At 37.3% G+C, this 20,130-nt stretch overlaps 1 protein-coding gene across 2 annotated transcripts; it reads right to left on the reverse strand.

Annotated features, from left to right (window-relative positions):
- On the reverse strand, nucleotides 1-7,793 carry LOC114541462 (serine/threonine-protein phosphatase 6 regulatory ankyrin repeat subunit B-like). Of its 2 annotated transcripts, XM_028561383.1 has the most exons (4): nucleotides 7,755-7,793; nucleotides 6,590-7,062; nucleotides 3,508-5,843; nucleotides 1-1,744 (listed from the first exon to the last, which is right to left on the reverse strand). In XM_028561383.1, the coding sequence occupies exons 2-4, from the start codon at nucleotides 6,777-6,779 to the stop codon at nucleotides 935-937; spliced, it is 3,336 nt and encodes a 1,111-aa protein (XP_028417184.1). In that variant the 5' UTR covers nucleotides 6,780-7,062; nucleotides 7,755-7,793; the 3' UTR covers nucleotides 1-934. The 2 variants fall into 2 exon arrangements, with proteins under 2 accessions (XP_028417184.1, XP_028417183.1); XM_028561382.1 differs by lacking the exon at nucleotides 7,755-7,793 and having other exon boundaries at nucleotides 6,590-7,506.
- Between the last annotated feature and the right edge of the window lie 12,337 nt (nucleotides 7,794-20,130).

Consider the following 20,130-nt stretch of genomic DNA (forward strand, 5'->3'; position numbering starts at 1 on the left):
AATGTTATCACAAAGTTCAGTAGACTATGAATGTATATCATTTGGTCTATCAGTAGACTATGCTGTTATACATACAAATGGAACAAGTTTTCGTGAAGTTTGACTCACAAACTCTCTATATATATTTTCAGGCTAACTAAGTCCGTGGTTGTGCAGATTCGCCCTAAACAACTAACACAAACACAAACACACACACAGGATTGTTTTGCGCCGTTAATTAACAAGAATTGTTGAAGAATGGTAATCAACTGTCCTGCATTTTCATTAGAAAGGTAAATTAGCAAATAAATTCAAATGTGGTTTTTAGGCGTGGAGTGTAAAGTTGACTTGAGCACGCAATTACGGTAAACACACAATCTTTAAAATGTTCCTTGAATCGATAAACACCGAGAAATTACATCGCATGGAATTTCCCTGCCATCCTCATTATAGTTCGTCCCCGTGCCAAGCCCTTCACATTCTCCCGTAATAACGTTGCACGTAATACTGAGAAAGGCCTGGGAACGAAGATGAACCGACTAGGCCTACACTAGGAACCGATTAAAACTGGACAAACTATTTCCAAAAATTGGACTTCGTTCATATTCAGACGAGCAGTTCACCAACGTTTATATACAATGATTATCAGGTTAACCAACTTTTCTTTGTACAAGTTTGTCCACTTGGCTAGATGATCCTCTATTAATTGTATAAATGGAGCTAAATTACAGCACACATGAAAAAGACGCATACAAAAGTAAATATAATTATTTTGATTTATCCAGTTCAACAACAAAAGAATACCATGTTGTGAAATTCAGGAATATGAAATGCCAAGTCAAGATAATTGTTTTTCTTTACGAACTCCGCGTTGATAATGTATAGTGAAGACATTGCGATAATTTCGAATAACGTTGGCTTCATCTTCGTAGAAAAATTCTGTGTTTTGACTGTATCAATATTCATTAATGAAAGAGTCCCCCAGCGCTTCCTCGGCATAAGGTCTATTGTCAATCTTGTGATTAATCAGCCACGCCACAAATTTTCGAGCTCTGCGATCACTAAGTTTCTTCAAATTCACAGAGCTTCCTTTCAAAATATTTTTCATTCGATCTAACTTGGATCCAAAAGGGTGTTCACCTTTTGTTAAGATGAAGAAGGCAATCATACCTGCGACGTGCATATCCGATTTCTTTTTGAACGGACCTTTTTCGTCTTTGTCTATTGCCTTAATTACTTCCGGTGGCATCCATCCAGGAGTACCTTTGGCAAATGTTTCAACTGTCGTTTCATCGTCATTTAGAACGCGGCTTATTCCAAAGTCTGCCAATTTCATGCGACCTTCGATATCAACCAGGACATTTGATGGTTTTAGATCTCTGTGTAATATTCCTTTGCCGTGAAGAAATTGAAGTCCTGATAGAATTTCCCTAATCATTCGTGGACCACGCTCTTGTAGATGTTCATTACTAGATGCATGAACAAGTTCCCTCAACGTTTCTTCGCAAAGATCAATAATAAGATACATGAATATGTCGTCCCGGTGAAAATATCGATAGCTCACTATAAACGGAGATTTGTCAGTTTCAATAAGACTCATGATTTCCTTTTCGTTTTCGACTGTTTTATCTTCACTTTGTACTAAAATTCTCTTAACAGCAACTTCACTCCCATCTTTCATGAGACCAACATAGACACAAGAAAAACCACCACCGCCAATTTGGAATTGATTGTTTGCGACAAAAGCCTGCATCGGTATTTCAATCTATGGACGGAACGAAGAATTTTAAGCCTTCTGGGGCCGGTTGTATCAAGCCAGTTAAGCTTAAACGGTGGATAAGTCAAAATTAAATAACACTCTTACATCTCTCTTGAATAAGTCAACTTGAATATTATGCATTGAATATGCATGTAGTTGTAAACAGTATCTTTGTATTAAGGTCAAAAACTTTTAGTTTGCTTGTTGCATAAAACGACAGACTTGCTTTCTATTTTGAACTTATCCACCGTTTAAACTAAACGGGCTTGATACAACCGGCCCCTGATAAATAGAGCCTAGATTCAATAAAAACTTGCTAGTAAATATCTAAATCTGAAATCAACACAATATTTAGCTGCAGAATATTTTAGCACATGCAGATACATGATTCAAATACTATACATTGTAAAAACTATTATTTTCTCTTATTCTTATTCTTTTTGGGTGAATGACTCTGTTTGTGTCTGGCAGTGATGCAGGCAAATTAATTCTCGTGTATAGCTAACGGCATGTGCATATGACAAATAAGTATCACATCTGTAGGTGCCCGTGTATTTTTACCGGTAATTCGCGTGAATTTCAAAAAGGCAAGGAAAGTTGTTTTCTTTAAATGGCATCTGCTCAACCTCGTACCCAGGACCTTCTCGTAGGGGAGGGAGAAGCCTCTGGAAAAGGCTGCCCACGTGACTAGTATCCGAATACTGCAAAAAATGTTGAGTCACGTGGGCAGCCTTTTCCAGGGCCTTCTCCTCCCCCCTGCAAAAAGGCCTTGGGTACGAGGTTGGCATCTGCTCGTTTCGTTTCGAATTCTTTTCTAGTGAAGAAAATAGAAAGAACAGTGGAAGATAAAGTTGATATTGAATTTGGCTAATCGCAGGATAATTTTGATATCCTGCTCGGCATCATGAAATAATTCTTGAATAATTTTATTCAATATAGGTAATGAACTCATAAGAGTAAGTTTACTCTCGTAGTGTATATTTATACACCAAGTTGGTGTCCATATTGCTGCATACATATTTCCTTAGAACACAAAATCCGTGTGTGAATAAACACAATATCAGTGTTCATATTGTTGCGGAAATTTACGCTGATTTTGGTGTTCTGGTGACACCCCGAGATTTACAGTGTAACTGTATGTGAGTTATTCGGAATTTCAGGCAAGTATGTCACGCTAACGTAGCCAACGGAGCCTGAAAGACGAAGCGAGTTGCGTACAGTCTCGTTGCGGGTTAAATTATGGCACTGCATGCATGTCTAAAGAATCTACATAACAGAAATTCAGGACATTAATTACCATAAAAGTTCATAATGCCAGGATTTCGCAATCAAAGATGGCTGTCTTGTTATTATAGAATCATATAAGGCAGGAGACAATATTTGAAATTAAAGCAACTTCTGTCTTACATATTGCAGTTGCGGAGCTTGATTTAAGAAGGGATGAAACTCAGTACTGTTATGACATTTTTTTATATTTTTATATTACCTTTAACAGGTTCTCCAGTAATGTCATTTCCGCAATTAATTTAGTTGCTGCTGCAATATGTAAGACAGAAGTTGCTTTAATTTCATTTATATAATTCTATAATAACAAGGCAGCCATCTTTGATTGCGAAATCCTGGCATTATGAACTTTTATGGTAATTATTGTCCCCAATTTCTGGTTATGAAAAGCGCATAGTCGAGCTGACACGATGAAGATGGTAAACTTCCTATATACACAAAAGTCAATTGCTACATAAACTCATTTAAATGTTTTCAACTATTACCTTGTCTAACTTATTGCAATTCGTTGTTTTCAAAATCTGAATTTTCTCACGATGTTTTACGGAGCGCCCGAGGATAGTTGCAATCTCATCATGACCAAAGTGAACACTCCATTGATAAAGACTCATTTGTCTTCCTTCAACAAAAAATGTTGGAGCTTTGCACACAGTAACGTTCTTTTCCAGCAAAAGGTTGACCAAAACAGCTGAATTGTGCACAACAGCCATCTCCAGAATATCAGTACCAAGTGTATGAGCGTTAATTTTACTTTCAACTGTTATGTCAGCACCTTGTTCAACTAAATACTTGACCTTTTTTAATGCACCCATATCAACAGCAGTATGCAAGACTGTCGATCCATCAGCACTTTTGCAATTTACATCAGCGCCGTTTTCAACTAGATATTTCACCATTTCTAGCGTACTTCTAGTAACAGCACTGTGCAGCACTGTCCTCAAGTAAGTATCTTTTCCATTAACATCAGCGCCCATTGCAACAAGATACTTTACAATTTCTAGCGCATCTTTGGTAGCAGCATAATGCAGAACTGTCTTCCCAATAAAATCCTTCTGGCGCATAATTCCTCGCGGATATTCATAAACAGCAGCATGCAGAACTGTCCATCCGTCAGTATCCTGTGCATTTACATCAGCGCCGTTTTCAACAAGATACTTTATAATTTCTGGCGCATCTTTATAAACAGCAGTGCGCAGAACTGTCCATCCGTCAGTATCCTTTGCATTTACATCAGCGCCGTTTTCAACAAGATACTTCACAATTTCTAGAACATCTTCATAAACAGCAGCGTGCAGAACTGTCCTCCCGGTAATATCCTTTACATTTACATCAGCGCCGATTTCAACAAGACATTTCACCATTTCTAGTTTACCTTCGGTAACAGCAACGTGCAGCACTGTCCACTCGTGAATACCCTTCTCATTTACATCAGCGCCCTTTTCAACAAGATATTTTACCATTTCCAGTGTACCTTCACTAACAGCACTGCGCAGTACAGTCCACCCGTGAGTATTCTTTCCTTTTACATTAGCGCCATTTTCCACAAGATATTTTACCATTTCTAGCGTACCTTTGGTGAAAGCATAAACAGCAGCGTGCAGAACTGTCCTCCCGGTAATATCCTTTACATTTACATCAGCGCCGATTTCAACAAGACATTTCACCATTTCTAGTTTACCTTCGGTAACAGCAACGTGCAGCACTGTCCACTCGTGAATACCCTTCTCATTTACATCAGCGCCCTTTTCAACAAGATATTTTACCATTTCCAGTGTACCTTCACTAACAGCACTGCGCAGTACAGTCCACCCGTGAGTATTCTTTCCTTTTACATCAGCGCCATTTTCAACAAGATATTTTGCCATTTCTAGCGTACCTTTGGTGACAGCATAGTGCAGCACAGTAGATCCGTCAGTTTTCATGATACTCACATCAGCACCCTTTTCAACAAGATATTTCACCATGTCTAGTGTACCTTCACAAACAGCATAGTGCAAGACCGTCCATTCATCCATGTACTTGCAATTTACATCAGCGCCCTTTTCAACAAGACTTTTTACCATTTCAAGCGTACCTTCAGTAACCGCAACGTGCAGCGCAGTCCACCCGTTCTTCTTTTTTCCATTTACATCAGCGCCAATTTCAACAAGATATTTCAACATTTCCAGCGTACCTTTGCTAATCGCGGCATGCAACACTGTCGTCCCTTCAGTATCCCGTCCATTTACATCAGCGCCCTTTTCCACAACATATTTCACTATTTCTAGCGAATCTTTAGTAACAGCATTGTGCAGAACTGTCCATTCCTCGTCATCTTTTGCGTTTACATCAGCGCCACATTGTTCAACTAAATATTTGACAATGTCTATTTCGGCAACATTAACAGCATGATGCAAAACGGTTTTTCCTGACTTATCCTTACAATTTACAAGATCACCACAAATCTTAGCGCGATTTTTCGCCATTTTTGACTGTAATGTACTTGGAAGATCTTTGTTATCGTCTAGGAAATTATGTTTATGGCTAACTCGAACAAAATACTTAACAAGATCGAGTAAACCATTCCTTGTCGCCATCATCAGAAATGTCTCACCATCTTCGTTCTGGGAATAAACGTCTGCTCCATGATCAACTAAATATTCAACAATTTTTTGATCTACTGGATTAAACTGAAAAGCACGCCAAAGAATTGACTTCTTCCAACGATTTTCCTTGTTTTTACCACATTCAACTTGCTTTTTTATTTCATCCCAAAAGTTCTGTTTTCCCGCTTCTTCGTAGACATTTATGCTTCCACTTGCCTCTTGCTTCTTCTCAATACCTATATAATTATGCAACATTCAGATGCAATTTACCGAGAGAAGCAATTTACAAAATAAGATGAAAAATAAACAACCGGGCCGTGCGAACGAAATTTCATTCCGGGTGAGACCTCCGCAACAATTTATGGGCTTTTGGGCCCCTTGTTTATGTGGTCAAAACAGGCGCGCATAACGCAGGCATGATTGAGTTCTGGAAGAGGTGAAGTTATATAATCGTCTGGAAAAAACGGCTGTAAACTGTTACATTTCTGTTACTTTAATAAAAATACCTATCTATAGCTTTCTCCCAAACAAGGCCTAAATCCGTTCACGTCAGGGATTTGTTGGGTGGAGCCATACACCTCCAAGGAGGCACACCCTAGCTTGTCTTAAATTTTAAAAGTACAAAGTATGCTAAATATAGTTTTTCCTTCAGCACGAGCAACATTTTATCCAATGATAGAAAAGTTCAAAATATGTCAACGGCTATAGGGTATAAATACTTAATCAAGTTCAATTATTGAATAGGCTGAATGATATTCATTAATTTATTAATTATTTAGTATCGCTTTTGCCTTAAAATAGCGAATGGTGAGCGCAATTGCCTAGACCAATTCCTGCGGACTATGAAAGTCAGGGCCGTAGCCAGAAGCTTAATTAAGGGGCCTTCAATTGAGCGGTCTAGCTACGGTCCGGATCAAAATGTCCGAGTTAGTAGAGGATAGGATTTTTACTTCTATCATAGGACACTTGTTCTAATTCTCACCGCCATCACATTCTTCATTTTGAATGCCTTTTTCTTGGAGTTCATCATCAACTTCTTTCTGTTTATTAACAGACTGGGCTTGTTTATTTTCGGACGAAGCGATATTATTGTTTTCCGTAAAGCTTGAAGTTACGTCGCTGTCCTCAGCCTGGGACATCATAACATTATCATCTTCCTTGAGTTGAGTCATTCTTATATTATTTGTTTACAATCTTCTTTGGTGCTTATAACAAAGTCATATCATCTTGCCTGACCGTCGTCTTCGAAAAAGCGCGATGGGAACCTGAAAACCAAGTTACTAATTACTGTTAGCACCAAATGTTTAAAATTGTGGAAAAATCACTATCCGGCGGCAGCACAATCTAATTTTCGTCAAATCGGCTCTGGAAGGATAACAGCTATCTTTGGAGCCAATTTTTACCCAATTTAGACCATTGCCAGTCACTTTTCTTTGTTTACGTCGGCGCGATTGTCTATAGTGAAGAGAAAGCAGACGAGATAGCAGCCGAATAGTCGTTCCAGTTTAACTGTTTAAGTAAAGTTCACGGCTTTATCTAATGTACTAGCATAACATATCAGTGTACACGACCCAATTTTGGTTTTCTAACGTTAATCTAGCCCAACTATATGTTTCGGTTGTATATCGCGTATCGATGATCGACAAACAAACGAAGGAAGAATGCTTTACATGCACTTCTTAATTCAAAATGCTGTTTGCTAACTTGCTACGCTAGCCCTGAAATATTGGCAAGTTTTTTATGAAACGAAAATATGTCTAAAAAAGACTTTACAAAATTCTAAGCAACACAACAGCTAAGGGGTTTAGACCAGTCACCATAGAAAGGGTCAACTGTACGATCAAAGTGTGTATTATTTATACCTTCATGTTCATAAACTGTAACTGAAACAATCGTCTTTAAAAGGGAATCAGTCGGGGATACAAGACGAATGTATGAATACGCACCCTCGATTTTGCCATTTTGTTATTGACTATTCTAGGGCTATTCTAGGTATACTTTGGGTCTCTACGGTTAATTAACACTGCTACACACAATATGCCTCGCACAAATATGATACTCGATAGTCCCATGATTATTAGTTGCGTCTCAGTTCTGTAGTATTGAACAAATTACTGACTAAGCAGGGTTCTTCATTAACTTCCTACCTTAAATAGTTGATATCCAACGATGTCGACACCGCACCTAAAATAAAACAAATATAATTTAGATAAAAAACCCTTGTAGTCTTCTTTCCAGACTAATCTTCAATCATGAAATGAATGTCGTCAATAATATTATTAGTTATCCAATAATATTAGTTATAGCCATTCAATCACTTTGTTGTATGAACTTGTATCATATAATTAATATGGTTGTATGCTGTATGTTCTGTCGATGAAGTAATCACGGCGGAAGTAAGATTGCCCCGAATAGTAAACGAAACTAGTTCTCAGCCTTTAGTAGGGTAAAAACCGTCAAAAGTACACAATAATTGGCACGGCCGTATTTTGTGCATTTTAAAACATTTTCAAACTAAACTTTGCCATTTTAGTAATGCTAGTATGAATTTAGTAGCTAGCTGTCGTTATTTATTTCCGTCTTCTTGCCTAGATACAAAGTTAATAGACTAACATGCAAATTGTGCCATTCTGGTAATATTTCGTTATCAAACTAAACGATTGCTGTGATTACTTTACAAATCTCGGAAACACGAATAATTTTTCCGTTTCCATCATCTGAAATATTTTATTTTTAATTTTTGTACCAATGAATTTATTAACAAGATATTTTAAAGTGCTACTGCAACGAAATTTTCGACCCCCTTTTTTATTAGCTCAATTTAAAGTGCTTACTTTCCTGATTTCATTTCTGAAAACAGAATCAAAATTGGCTTTCTCAAAATGTTTTTATAGCTCTCCAAAGTCGCGTTTTTTGCCACTTCCTGTGCGAACTTTTGCTCCACCATATTGTGGTTTGTGACGTAGAAAAGAGTACCGATTCGTAGCATGGCGTAAAAATACTAGTGTTAGGTAGCCTCGTCAAGGAAGAAGCTGTGTTTCTTACAGTCGCGACTAAGCCAGTATTCATCAAAATTATTAAATATCTATACATATGTTCCTAACGAAAAGATGGATCGCCAAGTGGAAGAAAATATTGAATTTTGTTCCGACTTTCTGTTTCATGGTGCGGTTCTTTGCGCGGCTAAGTCGATTTTAAAGATTCGTATATGACTCTTGTTTAGCAAGATTCCTTAAATAAAAGAGTATTGAAAGACGATTCTGTGCATACATTTGATGTCTGAAGAATCGTAGCACAAGTTGAAAGCTAACAGATATATAGGCAAAGGCTGATTTTATCATCAATGCGAAGATACTTCGCGCGCACATGCATTCATGATGAATTATGGTGATGTTGGCCTTGGTGTCTATAGTAATGTTAACAAACATAAAGGACACGCCCACATGGGAATTAAGGTTATTCTAAATATAGCGATTATGATAGAGTTGTTGACAAGTAGCCGAAGCGAAAGGAGCGAATAAAATATATGTCTATTATACGATCGTACGATCTCGCGAGATATAAAAGAACATTATATTGGCGACGAAGATAAAATAATAATACTTGAACGATGGCCGAAGAGCTAGATCAACCGCAACAACAACCGGCAATACAGATCATGCAATCTGTAACGATAAATCCTATGCCAGAATTTTCCCCAAATGCAAAAATTGGCACAAGTTTAGCCACAAGATGGAACAATTGGCAAGCAGACTTTGAGATGTATTTAACGGCAAGTAGCATTACGGATGCAACCAGAAAACGAGCATTGTTACTCTACCAAGCCGGACCAAGAGTGCGAGAGATTTTCAAGCAAATCCCCGAGACTGGAACAGACGCAGATTACGACGTCGCGAAGCAAAAATTGAAGACGTATTTCGATCCCCAAAAGAATCGAAGGTACGAAGTATATCAATTCAGACAGGAAACACAAGGAAACAACGAGACCTTAGACCAATTTCATACAAGGCTAAGAACATGCAATGTCAGAAACATGTGAATTCGGAGACGTTAATTTTGAAATTGAGGAACAAATAATAATAGGCGGAAATTCATCGAAAATACGAAAGCGAGCATTGCGAGACCCTACATTTGATTTAAAAGCCATGATGTTAGAAGGACGGCGTGACGAACAGAGCACATATCAAGCAAGACAGATCGAATCAAAAGAACCAAAAGACGGTGAGACAAATAAATTAGAACAAAAACCTAGTACTAGCGTAATTTGTAGAAATTGCGGGCGTAATTATCCACACACAGGAGCATGCCCAGCGAAAGACAAAACCTGTAATAACTGTGGAAAATCGAATCATTTCACCAATGTTTGTCGAGGAAAACAAAATCAAAAACAGCGGACACTGCGAAATCAAACATATAGATCAAATACGAAGTATAAGCCCAAGAATCTAAAAACATTAGACCAGGAACCAAACTCCTCGGACGATGACTATTTATATTCAATGACAGATCAGAAAGAAAATAGCAAAGTCAATGTAACGGTAAGCGGGGCCAAATTTAAAATAACAATTGACACTGGCGCGACAGTAAATGTCATTGATCGTAACACTTTCAACAAAATGCAAGACGTAAGATCGAACAAGCACGAAAGCTTTTGCACACGATACGAAATCACCAGTCCAATTCTTAGGCAAATTCGAAGCGGTTATAGAAACACGGAAGCAGATTTCGGTGGCAACATTTTACGTAGCAAAAGGTGAAAATAGTGGAAATTTACTTTCGCTATCCACAGCCCAAGACCTCGGACTTGTTAGCTTGCATATAGACAAACTCGCACCAGTAAAGGATACAGCACTTGAAAACATCATCCATAAGCACTCTAAAGTGTTTTCGGGACTCGGAAAATTAAAAGGGCAGAAAATTAAACTAGACATTGATAAAACCCAAACACCGAAAGCACAGCCACGGCGGCGTATACCATATCATATTAGAGAGAAAGTGAAAATGCGCTAACTGAGCTTGAAAAACAAGATATCATTGAGAAAGTTCCGGAAAACGAAGCCACACCATGGGTTTCTCCCATTGTGGCAGTTCCCAAAAAAGACGGACAGGTTAGAATATGTGTTGATATGAGACTCGCAAACGAAGCTATAAGACGAGTACGTCATCCGATACCAACAGTTAATGACGTGAGTTTCGCCCTAAACGGAACTAAATTCTTTTCGAAACTCGATTTGAGTCAAGCGTATCACCAGTTAGAATTAGAAGAACAGTCTAGATATGTGACCACATTTAGCACGCATGTAGGATTGTATCGATACAAAAGACTGAACTATGGTACTAACGCTGCCGCGGAAATATTCCAATACACTCTCCAAACTGCACTTCAAGGACTTGAAGGCGTAAAAAACATAGCGGACGATATCATTGTCTTTGGGTCGACAAGAGCTGAGCACGACGCCAATCTTGATAGATGTCTTGCAATAAAAGGTTTGAGACTAAACCAAAGCAAGTGCGATTTCCTAAGAAACACGTTGTCATTCTTCGGACAAATTTTCTCGGAAGAAGGTACGAGACCTGATTCTAAGAGAGTCGTGATTTACTAAACGCACCTCAGCCAAATAATGCGCATGAAACCAGAAGCCTTCTTGGTATGGCTAACTATTCTAGTAAATACATTAGAGATTTTGCAACCCTGACCGCTCCACTGCGTGAACTGACAAGAAAAGACGTTCGATTTGAGTGGACGCAAAAACACCAAAAGCATTTGAAAAGCTAAAGAACACACTCGCGACTGCGCCATGTATGGCATACTTCGACAAAACGAAGGAAACATTTGTAGTCGTTGACGCAAGCCCAGTAGGAGTTTCGGCGATTTTGTCCCAAAAAACCAAAAAAGGTGACATTAACAACCAGCAGATCATTGCGTATGCCAGCCGAGCGTTGACCGACACTGAGAAAAGATATTCTCAAACGGAAAAAGAAGCGTTAGCGATAATTGGGCAGTTGAACACTTCCATCTATTTTTATTTGGTAGTGAATTCACATTAGTAACAGACCATAAACCTCTAGAAATAATATATGGACAGCGTACAGCTAAAACATCCGCACGTATCGAAAGATGGGTACTTCGCCTCCAACCATATGCGTTCAAGATAATATATAAATCAGGTGCAAACAACCCAGCGGATTATCTTTCTCGTCATCCAACCAATGAAAGTAAGCGAAAACAAGAGAAGATGACAGAACCGTACATCAATTTCGTAACTCAAAACAGTGTTCCTAAGGCAATGAAGGTCCCTTAAAGGAAATACTTGATGCAACTAATGCTGACGCGGCATTATTAGAACTGCGTGACGCAATCAAAACCAACAAATGGGATTCCCCCGTAGTGAAACCATTCAAAACAGTGAAGAATGAATTGACAACCACCACAGACGGCATAATATTGAGAGGAACGCGAATTGTTGTCCCTGCTGCTTTGCAACAACGGGCAATAGACATTGCGCATGAAACGCACTTAGGCATTGAGAAGGCGAAATCACTAATTCGCGAGAAAATATGGTTTCCGGAAATTGATAATCGAGTAAAGGACACAATCGAACAGCATGCCAGGCTGCAGGTAGACCAAAACACCAGAGCCTTTACGCATGACAGAAATGCCAGAATTACCATGGAGTGTCGTACACGTAGACTTTTATGGACCACTACCTACATCTGAATACTCTTAGTCGTAGTGGATAGATACTCAAGATTCCCAAAGTGGAGATCGTTCATCCACACGAGCTTCAACTGTAATTCCGAAACTGGACAAAATTTTCTTGTCCATGGAATACCTGACACAATCATATCGGACAATGGACCTCCGTTCAATGGAGACGAATATGCACGATATATGAAAACCCTTGGCATTCAAACCAAGTTCTCAACCCCTTATTGGCCTCAAGGGAACGCCACGGTAGAAAGATTCATGCAACCGTTAGGAAAGGCATTAAGACAGCAAGGTAGAAGGACGACCATGGAAACAAGAATTATTGTTTCCTCCTTCAATATCGGACAACCCCGCATTGTAGCACAGGTGTACCACCATCAGAACTATTATTTAATCGAACGGTAAAAGGAAAGATCCCAGTGATAACGCGGAAGAAAGTCATTAATAGACACAAAGAAGCTCGAGACAACGAAAGAACAAAGAAGGAAAGAAATAAAGAATACGCTGATCATAGAAGAAATGTAAAAAAGAGCGAGATACAAGTTGGTGATTATGTGTTAGTAAGACAGGAAAAGAAAAACAAACTAACAACGAATTTCAAACCAGAACCATACAAAGTCATTTCGAAGAATGGTGTAGAAGTAACAGCTGAACAAAAGAATGGTCACAAAGTCACAAGAAATATATCGCATTTCAAGAAAATAATGAAGCAAGAGGACGACACAGATGATGAATATTTGGATGAAAGAATACCAGCAGAAATCCAACCAAGACCTAATTACCATCCTCATCGGAATGATGATAGTATAAGAAGATAATCTCGGAACAGACGACCGCCAGAGCGATACGGACTACAGTATCCTTCTGATATGATAAGATAATTAGTATGAACAGTATCATGAACAACTATATGATTCGTGATAGATTTATACATATATATAGACACATTAATAATATAGACATAACATTCAAATTGGGGATTTTGTTTAAAACAAGGGAAGTGATATAGTAATGTTAACACGCATAAAGGACACGCCCACATGGGAATTAAGGTTATTCTAAATATAGCGATTATGATAGAGTTGTTGTTGACAAGTAGCCGAAGCGAAAGGAGCGAATAAAATATATATCTATTAAACGATGTATTAAAAGAACATTATAGTGTCTTAATGTGCACCACTTGTACGCGGCCAGTTTCGTTTCTTAAGACATTGAAGTTCAATTTAAACCAGCAAGGATGGTGTTTCTTGAGTATTTATGTAGATAAACGGACCTGTGTTAGTGTGTGTTTCAGTTTGATATATTTCGATACGCGCTATTGCAAAACAGTGGCCATGTGGCATTTACAATAGTGCAGTATCATATTACTGTTTATGGTTTGCAGGAATATATCGCATAGCATACACCAATATTATCAGTAACAAGGACATCATATCATTGCCTTCGTCTTCTTTTACTGAAAGGCTAAGCAGTTTTTTTAAGTTCTTCAAGATCGTCTTACGTAGGACTTTGTGACATAAAGGACTATGCGGCACAACATATACATGCTTATATAATTATGGCATATATTACTACATTATATCCCTGTCAGACGGGCTAAGACTAATTTGAAATTTTTAACAAATCGGCGTATATTTTCAGACCCTTCACCAGGCATTATTTGAATATATGTTAGTTAACAGAATTAACTTCCATTTCAAAATAAAATGATTTGGTTCTCCGCGTCAAGCTCGAAAATTCGAAGCGAACAACACACAAGCTATATATATTACCATAAGCTTCCTGCTTCCAAACATCGGTACTTGTTATCACGTCACATCAGCAAACATGGCGGCTATAAAAGTTCGCATTTGATACCGAGGTTTGAGGGCAAAATTAGTCAACTTCTACTGGTATAGCCCACAATATAGAAAGCACTTCATTTAAGCCTGATACATTCATTTCTGCATTGCTCCGTGAGAAACATATCGCAAAGCACTCTGGTATACTATGGCAACGATAGGCTCTCTAAAAATTTTTAATTAAAAAAGATTTAATTTTAGAATTTAGATAATCTTGTATTTGGCAACGATAGGCTCGCTAAAATTCGTATTCAATTTTAAAATGAACTGGTTTTTATTTTATTTATATTTCTTCATTTCATTTTGTTTTTAATTTAATTTTTTATTTTTTTAAAGGAAAATTTTTAATGGCAACGATAGGCCACCATAGATGTGGAACTATAGTGTCATATAGTCTTCAGAGTCTGCGAGAGCAAAGAAAAATAATAGAAATCTGGGACAATCGATGAATCGGGTTCTAGAGAGGTAAAGTGGTTTAGCTTTTTGAAAGGCGCGTTAAACGGTGGTGAAAACGAAGTTTAAAAATAACCTTATACATCTTGTGCACGACAGAACCAGCCTCTTCAACCAGCCTTAATATATAAGTACTTCCACTGAAAATTAAATTATTTACATCGAAACAAATTAAGCAACATTTCAAAAGTTGTTCTCAACGGAAAATTAATTAAAATGAAATCACATAAGACAAAGCTTCTTTTAGTATCCAACTGTTATGACGCGAGCTCTGAAATATTGGCAAGTTTTTTATGAAACGAAAATATGTCTAAAACAGACTTTACAAAATTCTAAGCAACACAACAGCTAAGGGGTTTAGACCAGTCACCATAGAAAGGGTCAACTGTACGATCAGAGTGTATATTCTTTATAAATTCATGTTCATAAACGGTAACTGAAACAATCGTCTTTAAAAGGGAATTAGTCGGGCATACAAGACGGATGTATGAATACACACCCTCGATTTTGCCATCTTGTTATTGACTATTCTAGGGCTATTCTAGGTATAGTTTGGGTCTCTACGGTTAATTAACACTGCTACACACAATATGCCTCGTACAAATATGATACTCGATAATCCCATGATTATTAGTTGCGTCTCAGTTCTGTGGTATTGAACAAATTACTGACTAATCAGGGTTCTTCATTAACTTCCTACCTTAAATACTTGATATTCAACGATGAGGACACCGCATCCAAAATAAAGGATATATAATTTTGATAAAAAACCTTTGTAGTCTTCTTTCCAGACTTAAAAATACCCTCATACATGTTGTGCACGACTGAACCAGCCTCTTCAACCAGCCTTAATATACACTGGCGGTCAAAAAGAACTGCTCAAATGTTGCTATTGTCGAATGTAACAGGAATCGGAACAATCTATCTTTCATTGTACATGCACTAGCGGTCAAAAAGAACTGTTTAGATACAAATTCATAAAGAAGAAGCGAATATAGGAGAGAGCTTCATACGCATTTTGGCTAATTCTCTTATTCCAAGCAATATTTCAGTAATGTAATGCAACCTGCCACACTTCCAAGATAGTCAAACAATGGTTTCATGGGAAGAGGGAGTGACACAAATGGATTGGCCTGCACAGTCAAAATACCTTAACCCTATTGAAAATCTGTGGGACAATGTCAAGGGGATAGTGCAAGAGAGGAATTAATTCATAAAGCGTCCATTATTTATGGGTTGCTGTAAAGACTGTTCATAGGATGAATTTCTTTTGACCGTTAAGATTACCACCTTAACAAAAAGTATGCCACGCCGGTGTAAGGCCGTCATCAATTATAAGGCCAAAGGAGGGTCAACAAAATATTAATATTTCATATAGCTTAGCATGCAATCTATAGTCTATATTTTACTCGTATATATTGTTAGAGGTACAGTTACGTTAATTTGAGAGCATTTCAACTTCTTTTGAGCAGTTCTTTTTGACCGCCAATGTATAAGTACTTCTGTATAAGAAAATTAAATTATTTACATCGAAATATTTCAGCTCAGTTGTTCAATAAATAAATGATTTAACTTTCCATTTTGAACTTATCCGCTGTTTAAGCTAAAAGACTTTCGAACAGCCGGCCCCTAGACCGCGTTCATCTATACCGAAAGATCAGAGTCTAAGCAAGCGCGCTTATAATTTTAAGCCACTCTTTTACAACTGGATGGATAACTGCATGGTGATAAGCATGTTGGAAAACAGGTGACTTCTCTTCCTAATGCCTGACAATCAAACAGCGTTTCGAGCGATTTTTTCGGGTGATCATAGCCAAGAAGAATTCTAAACTCTGCAGCAACTCTCAATAAAAGTGTAGCCTACTATATAAACTACTGCATGCATATTATATATTGTTAAGGTTGGCAACTTAATTTCCAAGCCAACACGTACCTTGGTAGAAAAAGCTTTCGAGCTACGCAGGAACGAACACAAAAAACTACATAGAGTTAATTAAGATACCTTTCTAGTCATGCGCTTCTTAATTCACAATGCTGTTTGCTAACTTGCTACCCTGAATCCCTATAGTTATCAATGATGATGCGAAGTCTGTTCTACGAATATTTTCTGTTCAAAACAAATTAAGCAACATTCCAAAGGTTGTCCTCAAGGGAAAATTAATTAAAATGAAATCAAATAAGACAAAGCTTCTTTTAGTATCCAATTGTCATGACGCGAGCTCTGAAATATTGGCAAGTTTTTTATAAAACGAAAATATGTCTAAAACAGACTTTACAAAAATCTAAGCAACACAACAGCTAGGGGGTTTAGACCAGTCACCATAGAGAGTGTCAACTGTACCGGCGATCAGAGTGTTTATTCTTTATATATTCATGTTCATAAACCGTAACTGAAACAATCGTCTTTAAAAGGGAATCAGTCGGGCATACAAGAATGTATGAATACGCACCCTCGATTTTGCCATCTTGTTATTGACTATTCTAGGGCTATTCTAGGTATAGTTTGGTCTCTACGGTTAATTAACATTATTATGCATTACTAATGCAATCTCGATTGTGATTGGCTAAAAACCTACAAAAAATTCTCAATGTCTTGCCACCTACACGACATTGAAAATTATCCGTAGGTGACGTAATTTTTTGCCGCTAGTTTGTGGTCAATAATGGCGCAGGCTTCCTCTCTAAAAAGGAAATACATAATAAAATAATTATTGAATTCGGTTTTCGCATGATATCGAGAATTATCAAGCCTCAGTTTGCGTTATCCGCCTCAGCTTCGCTTCGGCAAATAACCCAAACTTCGGCTTGATAATTCTCGATATCATACTCAATCTCATCCAATAATTGTTAACTGCTACACACAATATGCCTCGCACAAATATGATACTCGAGAATCGCATGATAATTAGTTGCGTGACCGTGTGAACCACTGAGCTATATATGTAACTGAAAGGGCAGTCATACTCACGAAGTGTGCGATCAACCTGGGTTCAGTGCGTTGTCGCAAACAAGAAAAATTTTTAAATTTGAAATCTCTGGAGCATCATAAACAAGTTTTTAAGATCACACATCCACCTCTTTGATCTATCTAACCCGTTAGATCGTAATCTAAAGGTAGGGTACAGTCCGTATTGTAAACAATATCGTGTACTGTTAGACTTCACACTATTTTGGTTAAACACCTCTCAGTGACAATGAATATGAGCTAGAGTTTATGTTTAGAAAAAACAGGGAACTAGATCAAATCCAAATTTGAGTAATTTTAGATCTAATAATGTAGTAAAATCAAGCAAGTAGTCTAACTATTGTTGAAACACTCTTATTTTTACTTGCATCCTGAACTTAGAACCTGGAACCTGTATGTCTTCAGGGTAATAACCAACCCACCTCCTCTACCGCGCTACGGTATTTGTACATATAATTTAGTTCCAGTTTGTTATGTACTTTGTTTACACTGTTTATCAATTTTAGGATATTGCAATGATCAAATTTATATGCTTATCCTATAAAAGTATTTTGGGTCATATCATACCTATTTTACCCCTCTTTTTGCCCACAGAAGAATTAGACCTGTAGTTATAGGCATTCACTTTGTGAAATCTAGCCAATATTTAATAGTAGGCGCCAATATTTTGTTGTTGTTTTACTTTCGAAACCAATTATTGTGTTCATTGGAGTAATTGCATTAATCTTTTAGTCATCTGTACTCGTTTGTTACTTTGTTAACTGCCAGTTTTTTAATGTTAATGGCAAATATAACTTTGTTATGGTGTTATACGGTATAATGTGGTTGACTATCATTTATAAAATAATATTATGTGCATGAGAAGGTAAATTGCAGGGCTGATGTCACCACATCTAGGTTGAGGTATTACAATAAAGATTTTATTTTTCTTGTCAATGCATTAAATAATAACAGCCACAAAAATAGCTAGCAATATTTGATATCCAGTTTGCACAAGCAAGTGAATTTGATCACATTTGTAGCGCACATCCTGTCTAAATTACCACATTTAGTTCTCCTACTCATGTAAATTTGCTGTAAAGCCTGGTTTCCATATGACGCCGACGTCGGCAAAGTATTATTGTCGGTGATTACTGATGAATGAAATCTTTTGTCTTTCTGAAATAATTTTCTCCTTGGATGATTACAGACAATGAGTCGGCGACAGGTCGGCGTCATATGGAAACCAGGCTTAAGTTACATGACTGTACTGCTTTGGTTTTAAGATCCAATCCACCAGTACAAGCAATGAATTTTTGATAATTTAACTTTTGGAACAATATAAATTGCTGCATGTATCTGTAATTGATTGTGAAAAAATTTTTATTACCCAATGATGTTTTCATTTTTTTGAATTTTTAAAAGCAAAAGTGAGGGTTGTACATGTGCTCCCATATATAGCTCATTTATAAATAGATGGACTTTTGTTTTTAGGATTTGGCCAGGCAGAGTACCACATTGACTTGACATTATCTTCTATATTAAAATAAAGATTTTGCTAATTAGTTTAAAAGAATCAGCCCACTGCCTGAAAAAGTCTTTGCTCTTATCAAGCCTGTCAGGTCTTATCTAAGACCAAGTTCCTTCATTGTGCTTTTAAGGAATGCTTTCGTTTGGGACACAATATTTTGTTACCATTTTTATATAATTGAAATTTATTTTAAATTAAAATTGATATCTACCATATCACACAAGTATATATATAAATATTAAGATCAATAACTCCATCTTATTTCAAAATACACTATTATACCTTTAAAGCCCTATTGCGAGGCCTGTGGTACTTTTTTAACATAGGATCCTTTGACCAATATGTTTTTAAACTTCTGTTGCAAAATAGCCCTATTTCCTCTTAGCTCTATGAAAAAAAAATTTCCTTGAATATTTTGATGAATATTCAGTTCTTTTCAGCTATACTTTCACAAACAACTAAACTATTTGATTCAAGGTTTAACAACACATTTCTGAAGTTGAGTTTATGCGAGATAGTAAAATTCCTGGAATTCCTTAAATGGACTTCTAGCAGATACGTAATTGTTTATGTTTAAAGGACGTAATTTGTCCATGTTGAGTAAACTGGCGAACACGCGAAGTTTGGGGACTTTTCACAAGAAAGGGCTCTCCCTTGTTATGAGCAGAACCGATTAACAGAACGGATTTGATAAATCACGGGATAAATATATTCAACAAACACTGGGATAAACATTCTACAGCTGGCTTTAATGACGTTGCGAGACGCGAGTGTAGAGTGTAGAATGTTTACGAGAGTAGATCATAGTATGACGACGGGTGAACAAAGGCGAACGAGCAACCGCCAGAACTTAATTCTATAATGCTTTGTGAACGAACGTTTCTGAAGTTGCTCTCAGGAAATAAAACAAGAGCATCGAAGTGGCGGAACTATAAATAATACTCGCACAAATATTGCTCAACGCATGGTTTCCATGCCTATGGTCGCTTCTAAATTCTGTCGTTACTGCAACTACACGGTCTACACCACTTTAAATACTAATTTT

This window comes from Dendronephthya gigantea, unplaced genomic scaffold, assembly GCF_004324835.1.
Source record: "Dendronephthya gigantea isolate DGI-Jeju-01 unplaced genomic scaffold, DenGig_1.0 000292F, whole genome shotgun sequence".
NCBI lineage: Eukaryota > Metazoa > Cnidaria > Anthozoa > Malacalcyonacea > Nephtheidae > Dendronephthya > Dendronephthya gigantea.

Coding starts and splice junctions, on each gene's coding strand:
- LOC114541462 (XM_028561383.1), bottom strand. CDS start 6,779: ATGACTCAACTCAAGGAAGATGATAATGTTATGATGTCCCAGGCTGAG. Junction 5,844..6,589: donor AAATGAAGAATGTGATGGCG/GTGAGAATTAGA, acceptor ATAATTATATAG/GTATTGAGAAGAAGCAAGAG. Junction 1,745..3,507: donor ATTGCAATAAGTTAGACAAG/GTAATAGTTGAA, acceptor TTCCGTCCATAG/ATTGAAATACCGATGCAGGC.